The 23,812-nt window shown below is 39.9% G+C and overlaps 1 protein-coding gene across 1 annotated transcript in view; it reads right to left on the bottom strand.

Moving 5' to 3' along the window:
- MAPK6 (mitogen-activated protein kinase 6) overlaps positions 1–23,812 on the bottom strand; it is a 34,602-nt gene that overhangs the window by 5,264 nt on the left and 5,526 nt on the right. The window contains exons 2-4 of the mRNA XM_007468721.1: positions 4,732–5,912; positions 2,573–2,717; positions 68–232 (exon numbers count right to left, since the gene is read on the bottom strand). Coding sequence (XP_007468783.1) covers positions 68–232; positions 2,573–2,717; positions 4,732–5,286 — 865 coding nt within the window. The 5' untranslated portion in view covers positions 5,287–5,912. The remainder of the gene's footprint in view (positions 1–67; positions 233–2,572; positions 2,718–4,731; positions 5,913–23,812) is intronic.

Raw genomic sequence — 23,812 nt, 5'->3', positions numbered from 1 at the left:
TCCCTACACAAATCCTGCTTACACACAAACACACCAATACATGATGCCTACTCTTCAGTCACAATACCTTCTCGACTAATTCCTGGAAGCAGCTGAGTTAAAGGTTTGTGTGGCTCAGACATGTCATTTCTAATGTAAACTGGAATAACGCTGAGAAGCTCCTGACGATCTTCCTCATGTACAACAGGAATAGATTCTAAAATCAGCTGCATCTGTTCAAGTTCATGTGCACCTGAGATCAAAAAAACACCAAATACAACAGGAATAAACACACTGTTTACTTATTGGCAATAAACATTCTAAAGCTATAGGAATAACTTAAATATTGTAAAGAACACTGGGGGGAAAATGGTTTTAACTGAATCATTAATCAGCAGATTTCACTGCATTGAGTATCATCATCAACCTGCTCAAAAAGCATATCTATTTCAATTACTGCTCACGGATATGTTTAGTTTTAGCTGCTTTGTTTCCATAAGAAACTGACTTGAAGTCTGGCCTCATATTAAGGTACCATAAAGTAGTGAAAAAAGCAATGAATTGCGATGTGAAGACCTAGAATCTAGTCCTAACTGTACCACTAATTAACTCACTGTAACTCTGAGAATACTTAACATGGTGATGACTTAATTTCACTATCAATAAACAGAGGCCTGGACTAGATTTGTGAAACAAAAAGTTTTATAGTTATATATTAGGCTCAGTTAACATTTCAGGACCACTATTAAAGAAATAAAAGGGGAAACACTTCAGGCTAAATGGGCAACTAAAATTTTTTAAAAACCATTCATTTGCTTTTCCACTTATTTCTAGAAATTCATTCAACATTCAAAATTTTTCTTGAGTGCCTACAATGAGCAAGGCACTTTAGAATACATCTGTGAAACAAAACTGAGCAAGTTCCTGCTTTCATGAAGCTCACAATCTAATGGAGGAAGACAGATAATAACTCTGTAAACATTCACATCAAACGGTGACAAATGCTATGAAGAAAAACAGAGGAAGCTAAGGCGGACAGGAGCACTATTGGGCGTAGGGTTAATTTATATTAATAACCAAGGATGACCAAGGAAGGCCTCACTGAGAAGCTGAAAATTAAGGAAGTTAGGGAACACACCATACATTCATATGGAGGAAAGGAGTTCCAGGAAGATGAGAAAAGGCCCAAAGGCCTACAGGAGACAGTGGGTTTGGGATGTCCAAGAAACAACAATTAGGCAAGTGTAGCTGAAGTAGAGTGGCTCGGGGGGAAGTGATAGGAGATGAGGTCAGTGGTACCAGAACAAAAGAGTTTACTTTATCCTGAATTTGATAAGAAGCCATTATAGAGTGTTGAACAGAGAAATGACATGAGCGATGTTTTCAGAGAACTACTACACTGCTATGTGGTAACTAGACCACAGACAGCAAAGGTTAAAGCAGGAAAGCCAGTTAGGAGGTCATGAATTAGACCAGGAGAGGCATAATGGTTTACTGAACTGGCAGGAGGTGGGTAGTGATAGAGATACTAACAAGCAGTTAGATTCAAGACATATTTTGAAGGAAGAGCCTGCAAGATCTGTGCTGAGAGAAGTGAAAGATGATGCCAAGATTTTGGCCTGAGCAACTAAGAAGTGGGAATGGTTTACTAAGATGAGGAAGAGAGCAGAAAGAGAAAGTATGAGGGAGAAATATCAGGAGGTCAGTTTTGGATAGGTTAAATTTGAGATGCCATTAGACATCCAAGTGGAGATACTGAGTAAGACCGAAAAATAAGGCTAGGACACTTACCATAGGTTAAAAATACACAGATTTCCAATGAATGCTTAGTCCTTGCCTTTATTGCTCTGTTAATATATTGAGGCCTATACTAATTAACACTTAGATCTCCCTCATGTCGCTTTTACTGGATGGTTCACAAACCTACCGAAGAGGCTTTAGAAGGACTATCACTGAATCTTTCAAATCATTTCACTTGTTTGAATTCTTGTTAAAATTCTCTTTAATTAAATGTTTAAAGTTTAAAGGGTTTAAGATGGAAAATTACGTTATCTAGAGGTTTTTTTTTTTTAATCCACCTTAACTAAAAACTCTCTCTCTCACGCACTTTTTTAGACTCCTTCATAGCACCAAACTCTGCAAAAATTGGTTGTTTCTGAAATATCACAGCAGTCACGCAACAGGATATGGCAAATCAAGCAACAGGGTTGACAGGGGACACAGAATTACTGAATTTTCAACAACTGCTAAAAAATTTTACCAGGAAGTGACAAACAGACAGAATCAGGCAACTCAGGTATCATTTAACACAAATAACCAACAAATACTATGGATCTACAAAATATGAAATTATGTTTAAGAAGATATATGCTAAAGAACACTAGAATTCTGACTAAATTTATTGAGTGAACAATACAGTGAATATGTAAGTTTTCTCAATTTTTTAGATATTAAAACCATTTTATCTTTTCATTTTAATATTCTACACTACAATAAAGTGTTTTAAATCTTACATTAAGTCTTGCTTCATATATATATGCAAAATTATTTCTCTTTGGGATAATTTTTTCCCCTGTATTTTAAAATTTCTCACCTGCAAAGAGGGTTTTACCAGTCAGCATTTCAGCAAAGATGCAGCCTGCAGCCCACATGTCAATGGCTTTAGTATAATTATTAGGAGAAAGTAAAAGACGTGGAGATCTGTACCATTTAGTAACCAATCCTTCAGAAAGATGACCCTGAAAAAGAAACAAAAATATACTTTTTACTTTAGCTGAATAACAGTACATAAAAAACATGATTCACTAAAGAATCCTTAATTGAAAAACAAACTGTAATTGTAAAATCCTAAAACAATACTGTTGATCTCTATGCCTATTTTCAAGTCTCTTGCACTTGTGAGCCTGAATGGAGGTTAAACTCCCCCTGTAATATACCATCTATAAAATTATGCTCACGTGAAGTCTGCTAACCAAAGTATACTATAAGAATTTAGTGTTAGGGCTTCGCTGGTGGCACAGTGGTTGAGAGTCCGCCTGCCGATGCAGGGGACACGGGTTCATGCCCCGGTCCAGGAAGATCCCACATGCCGCGGAGCGGCTGGGCCCGTGAGCCATGGCTGCTGAGCCTGCGTGTCCGGAGCCTGTGCTCCGCTACGGGAGAGGCCACAACAGTGAGAGACCCGCGTACCGCAAAAAAAAAAAAAAAAAAAAGAATTTTAGTGTTAACTCTAGGCCACATATTCAAAACAGGTTTCAGAGGAGGAGCTATTTTTCACTTCAAGTCTCAAGTTAATGAAGGAGCAGGTATGCTTTAAAACAATGAGAGAAAGGCAAGAAACAGCACCAGAGGTGCGATTTAAAAATGCATTGCTGGGGCTTCCCTGGTGGCACAGTGGTTAAGAATTCTCCTGCCAATGCAGGGGACACAGGTTCGAGCCCTGGTCTGGGAAGATCCCACATGCTGCAGAGCAACTAAGCCCATGCACCACAACTACTGAGCCCTCGTGCCGCAACTACTGAAGCCTGCACACCTAGAACCCATGCTCCGCAACAAAAGAAGCCACCACAATGAGAAGCCCACGCACCACGAGTAGCTTCCGCTTGTTCCAACAAGAGGAAGCCTGTACACAGCAACGAAGACCCAACGCAGCCCAAAATAAATAAATTAATTAATTTTAAAAATAAATAAAATAAAAATGCATTGCCAACCTCCTTACTGACAATCCAGCAGGCCTGGCTTTACTGCATACCCCATTCCTAATCAATTTTACTACTTTACATTTATGAATTGTTTGACAAAAACAGTTATACATATATTGCCTTATTTCATCTTCAAAACAACCCTGAGAAAATGTGAAGGTAGATATTAACACAGATTAAAGAATCTGCTTAAGGTCATATAGCTTAGTTGGATGTAGAAATTAACTCAATTTTAGATAGTGTAACTTCTAGTTCAATGTTCCATCTACAATACTTCACTGTTATCCATAAAGAGGATGTGGTCATCCATTTCATTTTGGTACTCAATTTCTATGTTAAAGTTTTTTTTTTTTAATTAAGTTATACTAAGTGTGAGATGATACATGAAAATGAAAAGATTTGTCTGAAACATGTGCTATGGGAAGCCAAGCAAGCAGGCCTCCCAGGGATGCTTTATAACCAAAGCAGCTCCATTTTTATATTTTGAACATCAGGATCCCACATATGATTTCATTTGAAAATTAAAAGACCAGAGCTCAGCTCAGAAAATTAAAGCAAGCTTTTATTTAAGGCAAAGTTACTATGAATCCTCTGGCTATTCTTATTGTCTACTTTATGCGAATTTAGATTTCAAACTAAACTAAGTTTACTATAAACAAGGCAAAACAGAATAGCATACTTGAATGGACCAAAAAAAGGCATAAAAGTTGAAATAGCAACCCCTATTACCTTCAGATAGGACCACCTTCTGCCCTAAACACATAAGGATATATCCTACTTTTAAATAAGGGAGAATTTCAGTTATATAATAAATATAAATATATAAATCAATATAATAAATAACCATACACTTTTAAGAATTTGTATTTAATCAGGATTCTACTCCACCTTCATTTCAAACACAGGGAGACTGTGAATGCAAAAAAGGTACTATGTAAAGTTTAATACAATTAACTAAAATTTCTGCCACAACACACAAAGGAAACATAAGCACTTATACCTGATGATGTACATCAGTTTAAAGGTCTGTCTCAGCTGACTTTCCACATACCTTATGGGAATAATGAGGATCCATGATCCGTGCAAGACCAAAGTCGCCTATCTTTAGCACCAAGTCTTCAGTATTAATGAAAAGATTAGCTGGTTTGAGATCTCTGTGCAGTACGTTTGCTGAGTGAATATATTTGAGCCCACGTAGCAGCTGATACATGAAAAGCCTGGCATGCTCTTCCAGTAACGGGCCCTGCTCCAGGACATTAGCCAAGTCTGTCTCCATGTACTCCTGAACAATGTAAACACTGTTCAGTTCAGTAAGAGAGCCCACATCATCTGTTAACTGGCTTCCACTAGGACCAAGAATTTCAAACACCTTCACAATGTTATCATGGTCAAGTCTTCTAATAATTTTGATTTCACGCAGAGCATGTTTAACACTCTGGGGATCAGTAAGGACAATTTTCTTGATGGCTACTCTTTTGTCACAGTCATTGTCTACAGCAGAAAAAACCAAGCCATTGCCTCCACAACCCAATGGTTTTAAGTCCATATACCTAGAGCCCAGATCAAAACCATGAATGTTCATGAGACTTTCAAATTTCTCTGCCATTCTGAAACCCTTACTATTGCCTTTTCCTTTCGTATTGTTGAACTTGTGTAAATAAGGAAGAAAGCTGGCATCAAAAGGAAAGATCTTTCAAAAAGGTAGAAAAAAAATAATTTTGCTTCCACAGCAAGATGGTTTCATTGCATATGCCAACCAGGCCCGTTGAGTTCCCCTTAGATTTAAAGCTCAAAAAGCTCTACTCATACTGAGAATTAAAAAGATTGCAGTACTCATAGTTCAAGAAAGGGGCAGCAACTCTGCAGACATTTAAAGAAAACACTCAAGAAACTCAAACGGAATGAAATGACATACTATGCACTCAGATTTACTGTGCTGAAGGATTTAACATTTAACAAAAATGTGAATAAATATGCACACAACAGGCTTCTATGAACATTCTCCTCACAGTGCAGATACATTCAGTGTTGGACTGGTCCTGAGCAGCATCATTCTAAGGTGCTGGTAAGCACTATTTCCGTTTTGCTTCTTTTCTTCCTTTGTTGCTGTATATTTCAACAGGAAGCCCTGGTGGCTGTTGGTTAACAGAAGATGTCTTTTGTTAGTGATCAGGTGGCTCCAGCTCACCACAATCACAATCAAAGCTACCGTCCATCTTACTCTGATACAACCTGGAGGATGAGAAAAAAGAAGGAAAAGAGTCACCACTGTAGGAAATGCTTTTTTTTTTTTTGGCTGCACCTTGTGACACGCGGAACTTCCCCAACCAGGGATCAAACCCATATCCCCTGCAGTGTAAGCGAGGAGTCTTAACCAGTGGACCACCATGGAAGCCCAGGAAATGCTCTTTTATTCAACTCTGTAAAATGACACAAATTGGGCATTTAGCTATAGGCTACTACTGGTACATTAAACATACGTATTTATAGTCACTAAATGGAAAGATGACCCTCAATCAAAAACAGCTATCCATGCTGTAAGCAATTCACATGTGCTGGCTCAGACTCCAGATCCCACCATACTAGATTCTTCATATTATTTAGGTCATTAGCTTGTATAATTTCTTAAATGTCAATGACCAAAGGAAGGCTCAGAATATTTTTAAAGAATTCTCTAGAATTTTTGAGGGGTAAAGCATTAGTAACATTTTTCTAAAAAAAATATATATAATAGCCTGCCATGTGTTAGTTCGTTAAAGAACATGTTTACTGGGCTTCCCTGGTGGTGCAATGGTTGAGAGTCTGCCTGCCGATGCAGGGGACATGGGTTCGTGTCCTGGTCCGGTAAGATCCCACATGCCGCAGAGGGGCTGGGCCCATGAGCCAAGTCCGCTGAGCCTGTGCATCTGGAGCCTGTGCTCCGCAACGGGAGAGGCCATAGCAGTGAGAGGCCCACACACCGCAAAAAAAAAAAAAGAACATGTTTACTTATTAACTCTAACAATATCTAGTGAACAAAAGTGTAGCAGTACAAATAAGAAACTTGCCGAGCATGTTCTATGTTCTTAAATTTACATAGGAGTGAACTTAAACAGTGAATAAACCTATGAATAAGACCCATGAAATGATATTTAACTTCACTGGTAATCAGAAAAATTACTTCATGAAGATAACATTTCAGATTGAAAAACATTTTTAAGAGTCAGCTGTTAATATCAAGTCTGGAGAGCAATGTGGAAAAACAGGAACTTTCATACAATATTGGTGAGAGTTTAAATCAGTAAGATCATCAAAGAGCAATTTGGCATAAGCAAATAAATAAGGATCATACCTATGACTTGGCAATTTTTCTTCACGGACAGGTCCCTAGAGAAATGCTTGCAAATGAACATGCAAATGTTCATTTTCTTTGTAAGGGCAAAATATCAAAAAAAGCCTAAACTTTCAACAATAAGAGAATAAATGAGTTATACTCATAGAGTGAACTACTATATAAGAGTAAAAAATGAATAGAGATGGTTGAAATCACCAAATACACACTAAATTTAAAAAGCAAACTGCAGAGAGAAATGTGCATGCTGAAACCAGTTATATCAAGTGCAAAATGATGCTTTTAGGGTGCATACAGATGTAGCAAAAGTATAAAAAACCTAAGATTGATAAATAAAAATTCATAATAATGATTACCTTGAGGAATGAAGGAAGGGATAAGAATCAGGGTAGGATTACACAGCACTCTTCAACTGTATCTTTAATATGTTAGTTCTTAAAAAAAAACTGAAGTGTGACAAATTATTAGAATGTTACAGTTAGGTGGTATGTAAATGAAGAGCTCACATTATAGTGGGGGAATACAGGCAGACAAAAATGTAAAACATAGATATTAGATGGCAGTAAGTATTGTGGGAAAATAAAACAGAGAAAGAGGACAGGGAGGGTAGTTAGGAAATGCCTCTCTGATAAAGTGTTATTGGAGCAAAGCTCTAAAGGAGGAAGTAAGGAAGTGGGTATGCCTTAGGGATGCTATGTGGGAGAAACTGTTGTAGACAGAGGGACTAGGACCGGAAAGCCACTAAGGTGAGTGTCTCATGTCCCAGAAGCAACTAGGAGGCCAATGTCGTAGCTCATTTACATGTACATGCCTATGAGCATGTAATACAGCCTAACTAACCCTTAAATGGAAAGGCTTCCTGTTGCTTTAAAAAACATTTTTTTTTAAAATTTTTGGCTGTGTTGGGTCTTCGTTGCCTCGTGCAGGCTTTCTCTAGTGGTGGCGGCGGTGCGCAGGCTTCTCATTGTGGTGGCCTCTCTTGTTGCAGAGCACGGGCTCTAGGTGCATGGGCTCAGTAGTTGTGGCTCGCGGGCTCTAGAGAGCAGGCTCAGGAGTTGTGGCACACTGGCTTAGGTGCTCCACAGCAGGTGGGATCTTCCCAGACCAGGGCTCGAACCCGTGTCCCCTGCATTGGCAGGCGGATTGTTAAGCACTGTGCCACCAGGGAAGCCCTGGTTTCCTGTTGCTGACTTTTGATCTTAAAGCTGGTATAGGGGCATATACAGTGCAATTTTCTGAATGGGTCTGAAGAGGCTGGAAATACGACAGCTGTAATAGTCCTTTGTTCAAAGAGCTAATCGTTTATAAAGGCCAGGAGAAAATTTATCATTGTATGAAATAAAGCAGTCCATTCTGAACCTGAACATGAAACAACTTACAATCACCTTCAGGTGTGGCCTAAGAACTGCTAGGTCCCAAATACATCAGCTATTTCACAGTGGTGAAGCTTTCGTACAACAGAGGAAATCTGCCTTTATTTTCTGCCTGCTTCATTCACATTCCTATATACTTCACATGTGGAAACACAAGATTCTAAAAAATAAAATAAGGTAACAGCATTTGCCTCAATCTGAGCAAATCTTCAATTCTGAGAAATTCACAAACATTAAAAATGTGTGAAAGAGAAACTGATGATACTAATAACTCAGAGACTAAGTAGATAAATGATCCTAATGGCAACAGCTTATTTAATAAAAACTGATTATTTACTATCCCTGAGTTATTTTAATAAACATGAGTGTTTCTTACATCTACTTAATATGGTGAAAGACGTTAATAGCAATAATAGCTTTCTTTGTTTCACTATGACAGAGATGGTTTCTTCTGTATGCAAGTATTTCGTCTGCTTCTCAGAAATAAAAAAATAAACACAGACTCCGCAGACTCCTAAAAATTCTGTAGCTTATCAGTCTATTTGTAGTAAAATATTTAAAAGTTAAATTAAGGTTTACAAATAAACTTTTAAATAAAAAAAATACTTCAGATTTTTAAAGGGCTTTAATTAATATTGTGTGCCTCCCCCCACTCCAATTTTTTCTATTTGTATACATCTTGATTCTTCCTGTTCCCTACCAAATATCTTAGAAAAAATCAGTATTTGTCAGGACTCCCCCGGTGGTCCAGTGGGTAAGACTCCACAATCCCAATGAAGGGGGCAGGGATTCAATCCCTGGTCGGGGAACTAGATCCTGCATGCATGCTGCTACTATGAGTCTGCATGTGGCAACTAAAATCCTGCGTGCCACAACTAAGACCCAGTGCAGCCTAAATAAATAAATAAATAAGTAAATAAACAAAATAACAATGATTCTTAAAAAAAAATAATTGTTCATTTTAAAAAAATCAGTATTTTTCAATTTTTCACTGTTTCTGAAATTTACATTTCTAGTCTCCACATGAAAAAGAATGTTTGTTCACACCTACCTTCTTGCCCAACGTAGACAATTCCTTAAAGCTCAGTCAAGTTTTAAGTTTTTGATAAATGTACATTTTTATGTCAGTTTAACAGACTTGACATAGAACAGTAAAACCTCTAGGTACTCTCTTAAGCTTCTAGTTAGTTTACTAATACAGCAATCATGGGCAAGCAGAAATAAGGCTTTGCTAAAAACAACACCACTGGGACTTCCCTGGTAGTCCTATGGTAAAGAATCCACCTTCCAATACAGGGGGCGCGGGTTCGATTCCTGGTTGGGGAACTAAGGTCCTGCGTGCCCTGGGACAACTAAGCCCGCGTGCCACAACTACTGAGCATGCGAGCCTCAACAAGAGAGCCCACGTGCTGCAACCTGCAGAGCCCCCGCACTCTGGAGCCTGTGTACCACAACTAGAGAGAGAAAACCCGCACACCACACTAGAGAGAGAAAACCCAAGCGCCACAACTAGAGAGAGAAAACCCGCACACCACAACTAGAGAGAAACCCAAGCGCCGGAACGAAGAGATCCCGCATGCCTCAACAAAGATCTCATGTTCTTCAATGAAGACCCGATGCGCCCCCCCACCAAAAAAACCACCACTATCATCCAAGAGCACGACAGTAGGAATTGCAGCCAGATTATGAGAGAGACATCTTTACTCAGATTATGAGAGATCTCTGCTCAAGCCCTCCAACCACAACTGCCCTCTTTCAATTTCAGTGAGACCAAGAAGCATTACAGAGCAGAAACAAGTGGAAGGATGAGAATGCCTCTTCAGAAATCTCAATGACTGGTCAGCATTTACAGGGGTAAAGAGTGGGTAAAAATTCATCTTGGGGAAGGTTGGAGTTTTACCTACGCTGAGAACTGCAGAGTTCTCATTATAGATTCAGATGATGATTATATTGAAAGCCTTAAGCAGACTTTACAGAAATGAGACCAATATAAAGAAACAAGGTAATATTTATCAACAAAACTGTAATTCCACTAGACAGTGAGGACTGTACCAATAAAAAATTGGGGGGGGGAAGGAGAATATCCCATTATTTACAATAGTGCTTGCCCAGTGAGTTGCCTCACTGTCTGTGAGTAGTACTCTTTGAAGTCCTTCAGTATCTATTAGACCAAAAGCTATTTATTTAGCACCTTTTCATCCAGGAGCTTGAAGAATAAGCTCACCTTAAACAGTAAGCTGGAGGTAATGTTATACCTCTGCATGATAAAGTAGATCCAGTAAATGTTTCCAATACAGTCCCACTCCATTCAGCAAATATTTGCTAATTATATGTTATGTACTTGTCAATATACTAAGCACTGGGGGTAAAATGGTAAGTAAAAATAGGCTTGGCCCCTGCCCTCATGGAGTTTGTGGTATGGTTGGAGACACAATAAACTAACAATATGAAAAAGGAGAATGCAGAAGGGAAAAATGGTACCAGATGGTACAGGATGGTATGAGAGCCTAGACACTGGGGGATCTGACCTAATTAGAGGTCAGGATATACGCCTCTGGAAGCCCTAAAAAGCCAGAGGTCTCCCATGCTCCTCCTTAGTGACCATGAAAACAGCTTCTTCCTTATCACCTTGATCCTTACGGCAGTTATATTCCAAATCCTGATCTCTCCAATCACCTTCATCTTTCATATCCATCAGGGAGTTCCATGGGCATGCACATGTAACTCAACTGGATCAGCAGATTACTCATCAGAGCATTCTCCATCCACATCACCAACCTCTAGAAATGTCTCATTTTACCATTTTCTCCACCATCTTTCACGTTTAACCCCATAAAAGCAAAGTTCAAGGCTTAGACTCTGGAAGGATCTGTGATTCTATGCTCCTTTTGCACTTTCCACACACTTCAAGGGAGGAAAGGGAAAACTATGACAGGACAGTAACTTAAAAATGACCCTTCCCAGGCTTCCCTGGTGGCGCAGTGGTTGAGAGTCCACCTGCCGATGCAGGGGACACGGGTTCGTGCCCCAGTCTGGGAAGATCTCACATGCCGCGGAGCGGCTGGGCCCGTGAGCCATGGCCGCAGAGCCTGCGTGTCCGGAGCCTGTGCTCCGCAAGGGGAGAGGCCACAACAGTGAGAGGCCTGCATACCGCAAAAAAAAAAAAAAAAGACCCTTCCCACCACCTTTGCAATTTCTGCCTCCAAATGTTACCCGTTCCTACCAACACCAGGGCTGGCACTGTGTTTGTTGCTTGCAGAGAGATCACTGGTTAAGTTTTACTTAGCTGAATCAATGTTGTTTTGTTTTTAACAATTTGGTAAATAAAATGAAGTACAGAGAATGATTTATAAGGATGAAACTGGCTCTTTGGTTTTCTTTCAGTGATTCACCATAACATGGAAGTAAAAGCTCTCTATGTAGCCCAGGCTGGGTACCAGTTTCCAACATTTACATGCAGTTTCCTGAAGCTGCATTAGCCACAACTGTTGCCTCAAGCTCTCCTTTCTTCCCGAAATTGCCTCCCGCTTTCGGTCAGTTAGCCTACCCCTACACCAAGAGAAATGCAGGTACTCTGAGTCAAGCCTAAGTGTATGAAGTAAAATTATAAAATGCAAAAGAAAGAAAAGACAGTAGAATAACTTCACTCTGCCCCATCTCCACATTCTACAGAAATTGGATTTTCTTTCCTTTCTTATCCAGGAACAACTTGGTCAGTGTCACAAAGTACAAAGTTTGAGGTGAGGGCCTTAAACATAAAGGTTATTTGTCTGGTTTTCTCTTCCATCTTCTATTCTGCTGCTTCTGAGGTTAAATGCTGACTTGGGTCATCTGGCCTGATCATACTCACTCACTTAAACACTCCCCCACCCTCCACCCCACCCCCAGCTCTTGCCTATTTAGCTCTTTTCCAGGGTGAAGTGAGTAATTTGAGTTAACTGGCATTCAGCCAGCCTCACATCTCCTCAGCCAAAACCCAGCTGCTTTTGGAGAGAAGGGAAAGATTGAGTTCTACTTACATTCACCTAGGACTGCCTCCTAATCCTGGCACAGAGAGGTGTTGTTATAGCAAATTCACCCTTCCCTAAGATCATGTTCTCAAGCTCTCATCGAAGATACTAAGTTTCTAGGGCAGAGAAGGCCAAAGGCTACAGCTTAACTGCCTGCTTATATGCATTCTTGACAAAGCCCTCACTCCTAATGTAGGGTAGCCCTCAGAGTTACCAGGGACCCCTCTCAGGATTTAGACCTAAAGGAGGTCCAAAGTGCAAACCAGTGTCAGTGAATCATCTTAGGAACCTGGCTGGTGTGGGAAGGAGGACCTTAACACTTGGGCCCTGAAGACTAACAGGCTTTGCCTGCTATCAGTAACTACTGTAAGCTACACAGAAGAACTCTCAAAGATGGATGATTACATAGCTTCTAATAAAGTATCCAGTTTTTTAAAAACTCCTCTTCTACTCCTAACTTCTGTTCTTAAACTGTCTGAAACTTTACCTAAATAACACTAACATTAGGGACACTTCAGCCATTTAAAAGGCCATTATAAAATAAATGTCATTGTTTACTTTGATGTTCATTTCTAGTTGCTATTTCATTTACTCTAAGTACCTATATTGGAATATTTGAACTTCACAGACCAGATAAACAAGATAAAGAATCTCTCTAAAGACCCTTCCAATTCTAAAAGTCTACGATTTATGAAAGCACCATATAAGTCTTTTACTTCACTAGTTTTTGCTCCCACTTATTATGGTGGGATGCCCAGAATGGTAGAAATGTGATTGAAATTACTATAAACCTAACATTAAACAAACATGATCCCTTCTACAAATTTATGGCTGGAAAATTTTAAATTACTGTAATAACCCTTCGTCCCTCTCCTATCCTCTTCCTGCCTAAGCCCTCATTTCTAAGACTCCTCTCCTAACTAATGGTAAGGAAACACTTGAGGCAAATATATAAGTGGGAGACAAGTAGGCAGCCTCCTTCTTCAAGTACCTTTGGAAATCTGAGGATTCCAACCAAACAAAAATGAATATAAATTTCTGTAGTAGTCAAGATAGGTTATGCAGTGTTACAGTAACCAATAACGCTAAAATCTCAGCGACTTTAACTTTTAAGTCCAGCTCATGCAACAAGACCAACATAGCTGTTATCTAAACTCTTGAAGTAGCTACCATCTCTATCATTGCCACTCAATGTGCCAGAGGGAAAGAAGAAGGAATATCTCACTGGTGCCTAAACCTCCGTCCAAAAATGATACACTTCACTTCTACTCACATTTTACTGACCAAAGCAGGTCACACTGTCCCACCTACTTCAAGGCAGTAGGGAAATGCAACCCCAACATGGCCCAGAAGCAGAGAGAACCTAGATTGTTTTGAACAGCTTTCACTAAAACAGCTTCAATTCTTCCATCCATCCACTACATTTTTTTTTTTTTTTGCAGTACATGGGCCTCTCATTGTTGTGGCCTCTCCCATTGCGGAGCACAGGCTCCAGACACGCAAGCTCAGCGGCCAATGGCTCACAGGCCCAGCCGCTCCGCGGCAATGTGGGATCTTCCTGGACCGGGGCACGAACCCGTGTCCCCTGCATCGGCAGGCAGACTCTCAACCACTGCGCCACAAGGGAAGCCCCATCCACTACATTTTTATTCAACAAAACCTTGAGTGCTTACCAAATGCCAGGCATTCTTTTAGGCATTAAGGTACAGAAGGGGTCAAAAAACAAAACAAAACAAACCTCATGGAGCACATATTCACTCCTAGAGCATCACAGTAACAACAGACTCCACTGTAGTACATTCCCCCACGTCCCACTAGGCCTTCTTTCTCTCTTCTCTTTTCTAATAGCATTTTCCTTTGTCTTTGGCCATCCACCCCCAATCTCATCTAATCTCTAATCTTCAAATCCTATAATCTTCATTTTCTAAGGCACCACTTCCTTCCCCTTTGTTGTAGCTGTATTTTAAAATAAAAGGTTTGGGGCTTCCCTGGTGGCGCAGTGGTTGAGAGTCCACCTGCTGATGCAGGGGACACGGGTTCGTGCCCTGGTCCGGGAAGACCCCACATGCTGCGGAGCGGCTGGGCCCGTGAGCCATGGCCGCTGAGCCAGCGCGTCTGGAGCCTGTACTCCGCAACGGGAGAGGCCACAGCAGTGAGAGGCCCGTGTACTGCAAAAAAAAATAACTAAATTAAAAAAATAATAATAAAATAAAAGGTTTGGAACTAAGTAGCTTTACTGACATTTTCTGATCATAGCTCCTGGTACTTAGTAAGCACCTTAAAAACTACTGAATGAATTAATGTAAATAACATATTCTACTTGATAGTAGTAAGTTTTGGAGAAGACAAGCTCTACTCTCAATTTTTCAAAATCTGATCACATTCTGACCTACCAAGTGGGAACATCAGTGATGACTCCTAAATACAGTACTTTCCTTTCCATGCATTCCCCCAAGAGCCTCACCCTATGGTGAACACATAGGTCTGCCAACATCTGAAGAAAGCAAATGATTTCAACCCACTCAGACTGAAGAAACAAAAACATTTCAGCTTTGTTACAGCTCCTCGTTTGTTTTGCTGAGGTAGTGGAGAGGGACTGTGCCACTGAAATACTATCCTATATAACCAGATGAGTAGGATTCTATAAAAAGTCCTACTAGCCTATATGATAGCAAGTAGGTATCATGAAGATATGCAAGACCCTGACATTACTCTGATTTTACTGTTCTTTACTCCATCCTAGTAGGGTCTATGGCATCTAGCACCACAGCTTTCCAGACTATACATCAAATATAACAGCTGTCACTTTTGAGCTAACCCTGGTGAGGGTCTGAAGAAGGCCACATTGTGCAAGACCACAAAAAACATTTCTGGACCCTCATCAAATGGAGACAACCACATGCTTGGTTAGAGAGTCCCCAACATTCTTCTTTTTTTTAAATTTTATTTATTTATTTTTGGCTGTGTTGGGTCTTTGTTGCTGCGCGTGGACTTTCTCTAGTTGTGGCAAGCGGGGACTACTCTTGGTTGCGGTGCGCGGGCTTATTGGGGTGGCTTCTCTTGTTGCAGAGCATGGGCTCTAGGCATGCGGGCTTCAGTAGTTATAGCACGTGGGTTCAGTAGTTGTGGCACACAGGCTTAGTTGCTCGGCGGCATGTGGGATCTTCCCAGACCAGGGCTTGAACCCATGTCCCCTGCATTGGCAGGCGGATTCTTAACCACTGTACCACCAGGGAAGCCCCCCCCAATTTTTAAAAACTGATTCAGAATGGCATATAACTTTTCTGGAATATCTTTCCTCCTTTGTTTCTCATTTTCTCCGGACCTGAACAAAGCTTGCAAAATAAAAAAGTGTAAGTTTCCTTTCAGATTCACACTATGGTTTGGCACTGCTGAAAAATTCCTGTCTGATTTCACTAACCCCATACTAAAAACAAAAACAAAGAAACATGAAGAGATCTGAAGTCTAGTCCAGGATCTGTAGCTAAATTAGCTTTGTAATCAAAGCATCTCAGATTTCTACATCTTAGTTCCTCATCAGGAAAATGATGGAGCTAAACTACGTGATTTCTATGGTCTCTTCCAGCTCCAAAATGTTTTAAGTTTAGTGAAAGGCTCAAGATTTCCACTCCTGATTCGAATGCAGAAAGTTGCAAGACACCATTACTCTCATCCTATAAACCATGATAAGCTGAATAAGCTATAAAATTGTAGTTTTTTTTGTTTTGTTTTGTTTTTAAACATCAGGGGACTTCCCTGGTGGCACAGTGGTTAAGAATCCACCTGCCAATGCAGGGGACACGGGTTCGAGCCCTGGTCCGGAAAGATCCCCCATGACGCGGGGAACTAAGCCTGTGTGCCACAACTACTAAGCCTGCGCTCTCGAGTCCTTGAGCCACAACTACTGAGCCAGCGAGCCACAACTACTGGAGCCCGTGCACCTAGAGCCCATGCTCCGCAACAAGAGGAGCCACCACAATGACAATCCCCCGCGCACCGCAATTAGAGAAAGCCCGTGCACAGCAACAAAGACCCAATGCAGCCAAAAATAAACAAATAAATTTTTAAAAAACACCAGAAAGTTAAGGATGCAAAGAACTCTAAATAAGTTCCAGAAAATGTCAAGCTCTTCATAAGACAAGAGACCATGACTATTCTCATTCCTGGCAAAGTGGCAAGAAAACAAGAAATTTTCCACTAACAGGACTAAGAAGAAACCAGCCAAATTTATAAACAAATTTTACTAGCTGAATGTGGATTCAGGTAACAGCTTAGAATTCAGAGGAAGCCCAGTTACAAGCCCCACCTGCCAATTCTTCCCCATGGGTCCTCACTAAGTGCACAAGCCTGAAGTCAAGGCCAGAAAGCTGAGAGAAAATCTCATGAAGCATATAGGTCTCCACTGTGTACAAGACAGATGCCCTCTTAAGGTGGAGGCCAAGACAGGAATATGAGATAAACCACTCCAAGTCACTCTGAATGTAAGGCAGATATTCTTCATTAGAAAATGGGCAAAAACATGAGTTAAATAAAGAAAACCTGAGGTGGTACTGAAAAGCAAAGAAAATGTCCAAGCAATCCAAAGAGCTGGCAGCTAGGCTGAAAAGTAGAGAGCCCCAAGGTTCAGAAAGCTGACAGGGCACAAGTATGTGATGAGAAAATGGACAAAAACTTTCCAAAACTGATAAAAGACATCAACTCACAAACCTGGAAGCTCAATGAACAGATAGCAGGATAAATACAAAGAAACCCATACTTAGGCACATCATAAACTGTTGAAAACTGGGGGGTGGGAAGGGCGGAAGAGCAACTCTTAAAAGCAACTATGGAAAAGAGAAAAAGTATATACTAGGAAAAACCAATAGAAACAATGGCTGATTTATCATCAGAAACAATGAAAGCCAGAAGACAACAGAACACCACCTTTCAAGTTCCAAAAGAAACTATCAACCCAGAATTCTACATCTAGGAAAACATACTTCAAAAATGACGAAATAAAAACATTTCAAAGAGACAAAAGGGAAAAGAACTTGTCTCCAACAGACTTTCACTACAAGAAATGCTAAAAGAAGTTGGTTACGGTGAAGGAAAATGACACCAAATGGAACCCCAGATCTGCAGAAAGGAACAAAATCCCCAGAAAGGGTAAATAATTGGAAAATACAAAAAGCCTTAAAAACAAAACAAAACACATGTTTAAATATCTTTAAGAGACTATTGATTGTTTAGAGCAAAAATAATAATGTACTGTAGCGGTTATAGCACATGTAGAAGTAAAACATAAGAGCACAATGTGCTAGAAGGGGTAAACTGAATCATGCAATCGTAAGGGTTGCAGTGTTAGTGAAGTAGTTTATATTATTCAAAACAGACTGAGATAAATAATGAAAGGCTCATGGGTCATCTTGAAACACCTTCTCCCTTTTTGGCCATTATGTATACTTACTAACATGCCCATCAATGGGGAGTAAAGGGAAGGAAAAAGAAAACTAAGTAAACCAACAATTATAAGTAATGATTTATTCTGCCAAGCAGTTGTATACTTTTACATCAATAATAATACAAACTAATACATTAACATTTAAATACCACAGATTCGGGACTTCCCTGGCGGCTGCGCAGGGGGCATGGGTTCAATCCCTGGCCTGGGAACTAAGATCCCACGTGCCACACGCATGGCCATAAATACACACACACACACGAACATACATGCATATATACATACCACAGATTCATTGACACTTCCAAAGAAGATAGAAATTAACCATGTTACTCAAGATAAATACACATATTTTATTATTTTTTCCCAAATATTTTAATTGAAATAATTTTGAGGGGCTCTACTTTCTACTTTAAAAGTATATAGTTTTTAAGAATTTAAGGACTTCCCTGGCAGTCCAGTGGTTAAGACTCTGCACTCCCAACACAGGGGGAACCGGTTCGATCCCTGGTCTGGGACTAAGATTCCGCATGCCACGTGGTGCGGCCAAAAATTTAAAAAAAAAGAGAGAATTTAAAAAACTACATTATGGCGCTTCCCTGGTGGCGCAGTGTTCTTGCATTGGAAGAATCAATATTGTGAAAATGACTCTACTACCCAAAGCAATCTAAAGATTCAATGCAATCCCTATCAAACTACCACTGACATTTTTCACAAAACTAGAACAAAAACTTTCACAATTTGTATGGAAACACAAAAGACCCCGAAGAGCCAAAGCAATCTTGAGAACAAAAAATGGAGCTGGAGGAATCAGGCTGCCTGACTTCAGACTATACTACAAAGCTACAGTAATCAAGACAGCATGGTACTGGCACAAAAAGAGAAAGATAGATCAATGGAATAGGATAGAAAGCCCAGAGATAAACCCACGCACATATGGACACCTTATCTTTGATAAAGGTGGCAGGAACGTACAGTGGAGAAAGGACAGCCTCTTCAATAAGTGGTGCTGGGAAAACTGGACAGGTACATGTAAAAGTATGAGATTAGATCACTCCCTAACAGCATACACAAAAATAAGCTCAAAATGGATTAAAGACCTAAATGTAAGGCCAGAAACTATCAAACTCTTAGAGGAAAACATAGGCAGAACACTCCATGACATAAATCACAGCAAGATCCTTCTTGACCCATCTCCTAGAGTAATGGAGATAAAAACAAAAATAAACAAATGGGACCTAATGAAACTTCAAAGCTTTTGCACAGCAAAGGAAACCATAAACAAGACCAAAAGACAGCCCTCAGAATGGGAGAAAATATTTGCAAATGAATCAACTGACAAAGGATTAATCTCTAAAATTTACAGGCAGCTCATGCAGCTCAATAACAAAAAAATAAACAACCCAATCCAAAAATGGGCAGAAGACCTAAATAGACATTTCTCCAAAGAAGATATACAGACTGCCAACAAACACATGAAAGAATGCTCAACATCATTAATCATTAGAGAAATGCAAATCAAAACTACAATGAGATATCATCTCACACCAGTCAGAATGGCCATCATCAAAAAATCTAGAAACAATAAATGCTGGAGAGGGTGTGGAGAAAAGGGAACACTCTTGCACTGCTGGTGGGAATGTGAATTGGTTCAGCCACTATGGAGAACAGTATGGAGGTTCCTTAAAAAACTACAAATAGAACTACCATATGACCCAGCAATCCCACTACTAGGTATATACCCTGAGGAAACCAGAATTCAGAAAGAGTCATGTACCAAAATGTTCATTGCAGCTCTATTTACAATAGCCCGGAGATGGAAACAACCTAAGTGCCCGTCGTCGGATGAATGGATAAAGAAGATGTGGCACATATATACAATGGAATATTACTCAGCCATAAAAAGAAACGAAATTGAGCTATTTGTAATGAGGTGGATAGATCTAGAGTCTGTCATACAGAGTGAAGTAAGTCAGAAAGAGAAGGACAAATACCGTATGCTAACACATATATATGGAATTTAAGAAAAAAAAAATGTTATGAAGAACCTAGGGGTAAAACAGGAATAAAGACAGAGACCTACTGGAGAACAGACTTGAGGATATGGGGAGGGGGAAGGGTGAGGTGTGTTAGGGCGAGAGAGAGACATGGACATATATATACTAACAAACGTAAGGTAGATAGCCAGTGGGAAGCAGCCGCATGGCACAGGGAAACCGGCTCGGTTCTTTGTGGCTGTCTGGTATAACTGATTCACTCTGTTATAAAGCAGAAACTAACACACCATTGTAAAGCAATTATACCCCAATAAAGATGTTAAAAAAAAAACAAAAACAAAAAATAAAATAAAATGCATATTAATTGTAAAAAAAAAAAATGCTGGAGAGGGTGTGGAGAAAAGGGAACCCTCTTGCACTGTTGGTGGGAATGTAAATTGATACAGCCACTGTGGAGAACAGTATGGAGGTTCCTTAGGGAGGGAGACGCAAGTGGGAAGAGATATGGGAACATATGTATATATGTAACTGATTCATTGTTGTGAAGGGTGGGAGGGAGGGAGATGCAAGCGGGAAGAGATATGGGAACATATGTATATATATAACTGATTCATTGTTGTGAAGCTGAAACTAACATACCATTGTAAAGCAATTATACTCCAATAAAGATGTTAAAAAAAAGTTTACACAAGATTAAAAAATAAAAATAAATAAATAAATAAAAATAAATTAAAAAAATTTAAAAACTACATTATGGGGCTTCCCTGGTGGCGCAGTGGTTGAGAGTCCACCTGCCGATGCAGGGGACATGGGTTCGTGCCCTGGTCCGGGAAGATCCCACATGCCGCGGAGCAGCTGGGCCCGTGAGCCATGGCTGCTGAGCCTGCGCATCTGGAGCCTGTGCTCCGCAATGGGAGAGGCCACAACAGTGAGAGGCCCGCGTACCGCAAAATAAATAAATAAATAAATAAATAAATATTACATTATGGAGTACAGCTCAAAAGTTCTAAGTTGACGATATAAATAACATTATCTGGTACATATTTATCCTACATTATCAGCTTTTATAAAAGCAATTAATGAAAAACATTTGTATTATAAAGGAAGTCACAGCACTGAACATGAGAATAGAATTTTTTTAATATTTGAATTTTAAAAGAATTGAATAAACAATAGCAAGCTTAAGAACGTAGTATGTGTGAAGCATACTACTCTTACACTAAATCCTCCTAACAACACTGCAAAATGGGTCCTAAGATCTTTAGAGAATTTAAATAATGCATTAAAAATCACATATCAGTGAGAGCCAGAATTTGAACCTCAGGTTTCAAATCAAAGCCCATGACTGTCTCTCAAATAATAATGTAATTTACTGACAAGTACACTACACATTCCCCCCCAACCCTTTAATAGTAGAGTATATTTCTTATAGACAGAACATTCTTCTGCATAACCAAAATATAATCATCAAATTCAGGAAATTAACACTGGCATAGTACTACTATCTAGTGCTCAGATCCCATTTGAGTTTTTATAATTGTACCAATAATGTACTTGAGAGCTAAATAAACCCAGTTCAGAATCACATGTTACAATGACTACAATGCAATCTTTAACGTACTTTTTCCCTTTAGAAGTTTAAGGGAGTCAAACATTTTATACAGTGCACAAAAATTTACTGAGCACTTGGCACGTGTCAGGCACTGTTTCCTGGCACAGTGGAGAATAGGACAGTTAAGGTTCTTCTGCTTCCAAAGACTTTACATTCTAATGAGGAAAGATTAACAAGTAAACATAACTTCAGATTTGGCCAAGTGCTATGACTGGGTGGCTTGGAAATGGCCATCTAAGGAACTGAATGAAGCCTGAATAGTAAGACAGAACCAGTGTTGCTAAGAGATGGGAAAAGAGTGTTCCAAACAGAGGAAAAAGCAAATACAACCTAGAGCAGGACATAACTTGGTATTCTGGAGGATAAGAAAAGATGCGACAGCGTCCTGAGCAAAGGGAGCAGGGACTGATGGCAAACACATGAGGCAGGATTCTGAATTTTATAACTAAGAAAGCTACTGAAGGATTTTAAGCAGACAACTGGCATGGTTTCATCTCCATTTTTTTTTTTTTTTTTTTGCGGTACGCGGGCCTCTCACTGCTGTGGCCTCTCCCATTGCGAAGTACAGGCTCCGGATGCGCAGGCTCAGCGGCCATGGCTCACAGGCCCAGCCGCTCCACGGCATGTGGGATATTCCCAGACCGGGGCACGAACCTGTGTCCCCTGCATCGGCAGGCGGACTCTTAACCACTGCGCCACCAAGGAAGCCCTGTTTCATCTCCATTTTTAAAAGATGATTCTGGCTACCAGGAGGAGAATGCACTGAAGAAGATGGTCAAGTGAAAGCAGAGACCAGTTAAAAGCTATTTCAGTAGGCCACATGAGATGATGGCGACTGAGATCAGGCTGGTAGAAATGAAGATGTAAAACAGGAGACAAATCCAAATGATATTTTGGAGACCAAGAAAACTTGATGATAGATTAGATATGGTGGATAAAGGGAAAAATAGGTTTTAAGGATAACTCCTAGGTGACAATTACTGAGATGGGGAAGACTTGGAGAACAATATGGGAGAAAGAGGTCTATTTTGGACATATGAAGTCTATTTAGGTGAGAAGTCTAAACCAGAAACAAACACTTGAGAATTATTCACATATAGATAGTATTTAAAAAACTAAATTGAATGAGACCTCCTATGGAAAGAATCAAGAGAAGGGGGGAAAAAAGTCCAGGACTAACCTCTGGGATATGCCAATACTTACAGGCAGGAGAGGAGAGAGAAGCCTGTAAAAAAAAAAGTATGACAAAGTGTGAGGTAGGAGGAATACAGGAATATGTGTCCCATAAACTAAGAGAAGCAGGCGAATAGGCAGAAAACTGTAGTCAATAATAGTGAATGCTACTGCAAGATCCTTTAAGATAGAATTGGTAAATGGATATCACTGGTAACCTTGACTAGAGTACTTTCAGTGGTGAGATGGTGATAGAAACCAGTCTGGAGTTGAAGAGCAAATGAAAGTGGAGAGAGCACACAAAGACAGTTCTTGAAAATCTGCTTGAAAGAGGATCAGAGAAATGAGGCAGTAACTAGAGGAGCAGAATGTGGAATCAGGAGAGGGTTTATAACATTTCTATTCTATATCTGCACTGTCCAATACAGAAGTCAATAGCTACACATGGCTACCAAGCAACTGAAATGTAGCTAGCATGACTGAGGAACTGAATTTTTTAAAATTAATTTTTGTTTAATTAGCCACATGTGGCTAGTGGCTATATTGGACAGCATAGCTCTAGAGCACATCTGTATCCCAATAAAGATGGCCCAACAGAAAGGCCAAAATTCACGATGCAGGCAAGAAATGAGTCCTTAAGAAGTCAAGAGAAGGAATCTAGAGCACAATTGATGGAATGTACAAGGGATATAACATGAATGAAGCAAGGCATGAAGCCATGTAATAGGTGGGAACCAACAAGACTTAAAATCAGAATATCCCTTAAGTTTGGTTGAAATCTTAAACATAAGACTAAATACAGAAGGCTATAAAAAGCTAATCACAAGGGGAAGGGAAGGCAATTCAAATTTACTATCTATTAAGTGACAGGCACTTTCTAAACCCAACTACTTCTGTTATTCAGAACCAACACCTTGTAAGTCACATTTTACAAATATGAACACTTTTGCTCCGAGAGGTAAATCAAGTTCACTGAAATCACACATATAGTAAATGTCAAGATCTGGACACAGGCCACTTTGACTTACTCTAGGGTTAGAATCTTACCACCGCATAAGGTGGGAGGTTAAGAACCACTCAATGTTTCTATGCCTGGAAATAACATAACAAATGGCAGATCAATCTGGCAGCTTACCAACAAGTGGAAAAAAGCCTGGAGGGGGCTTCCCTGGTGGCGCAGTGGTTGAGAGTCCGCC

Source organism: Lipotes vexillifer, unplaced genomic scaffold (assembly GCF_000442215.2).
Source record: "Lipotes vexillifer unplaced genomic scaffold, Lipotes_vexillifer_v1.1 scaffold268, whole genome shotgun sequence".
Lineage (NCBI taxonomy): Eukaryota > Metazoa > Chordata > Mammalia > Artiodactyla > Lipotidae > Lipotes > Lipotes vexillifer.
Note: the sequence above shows the minus strand (reverse complement) of the source record. Positions and strands in the feature narration are given on the sequence as shown.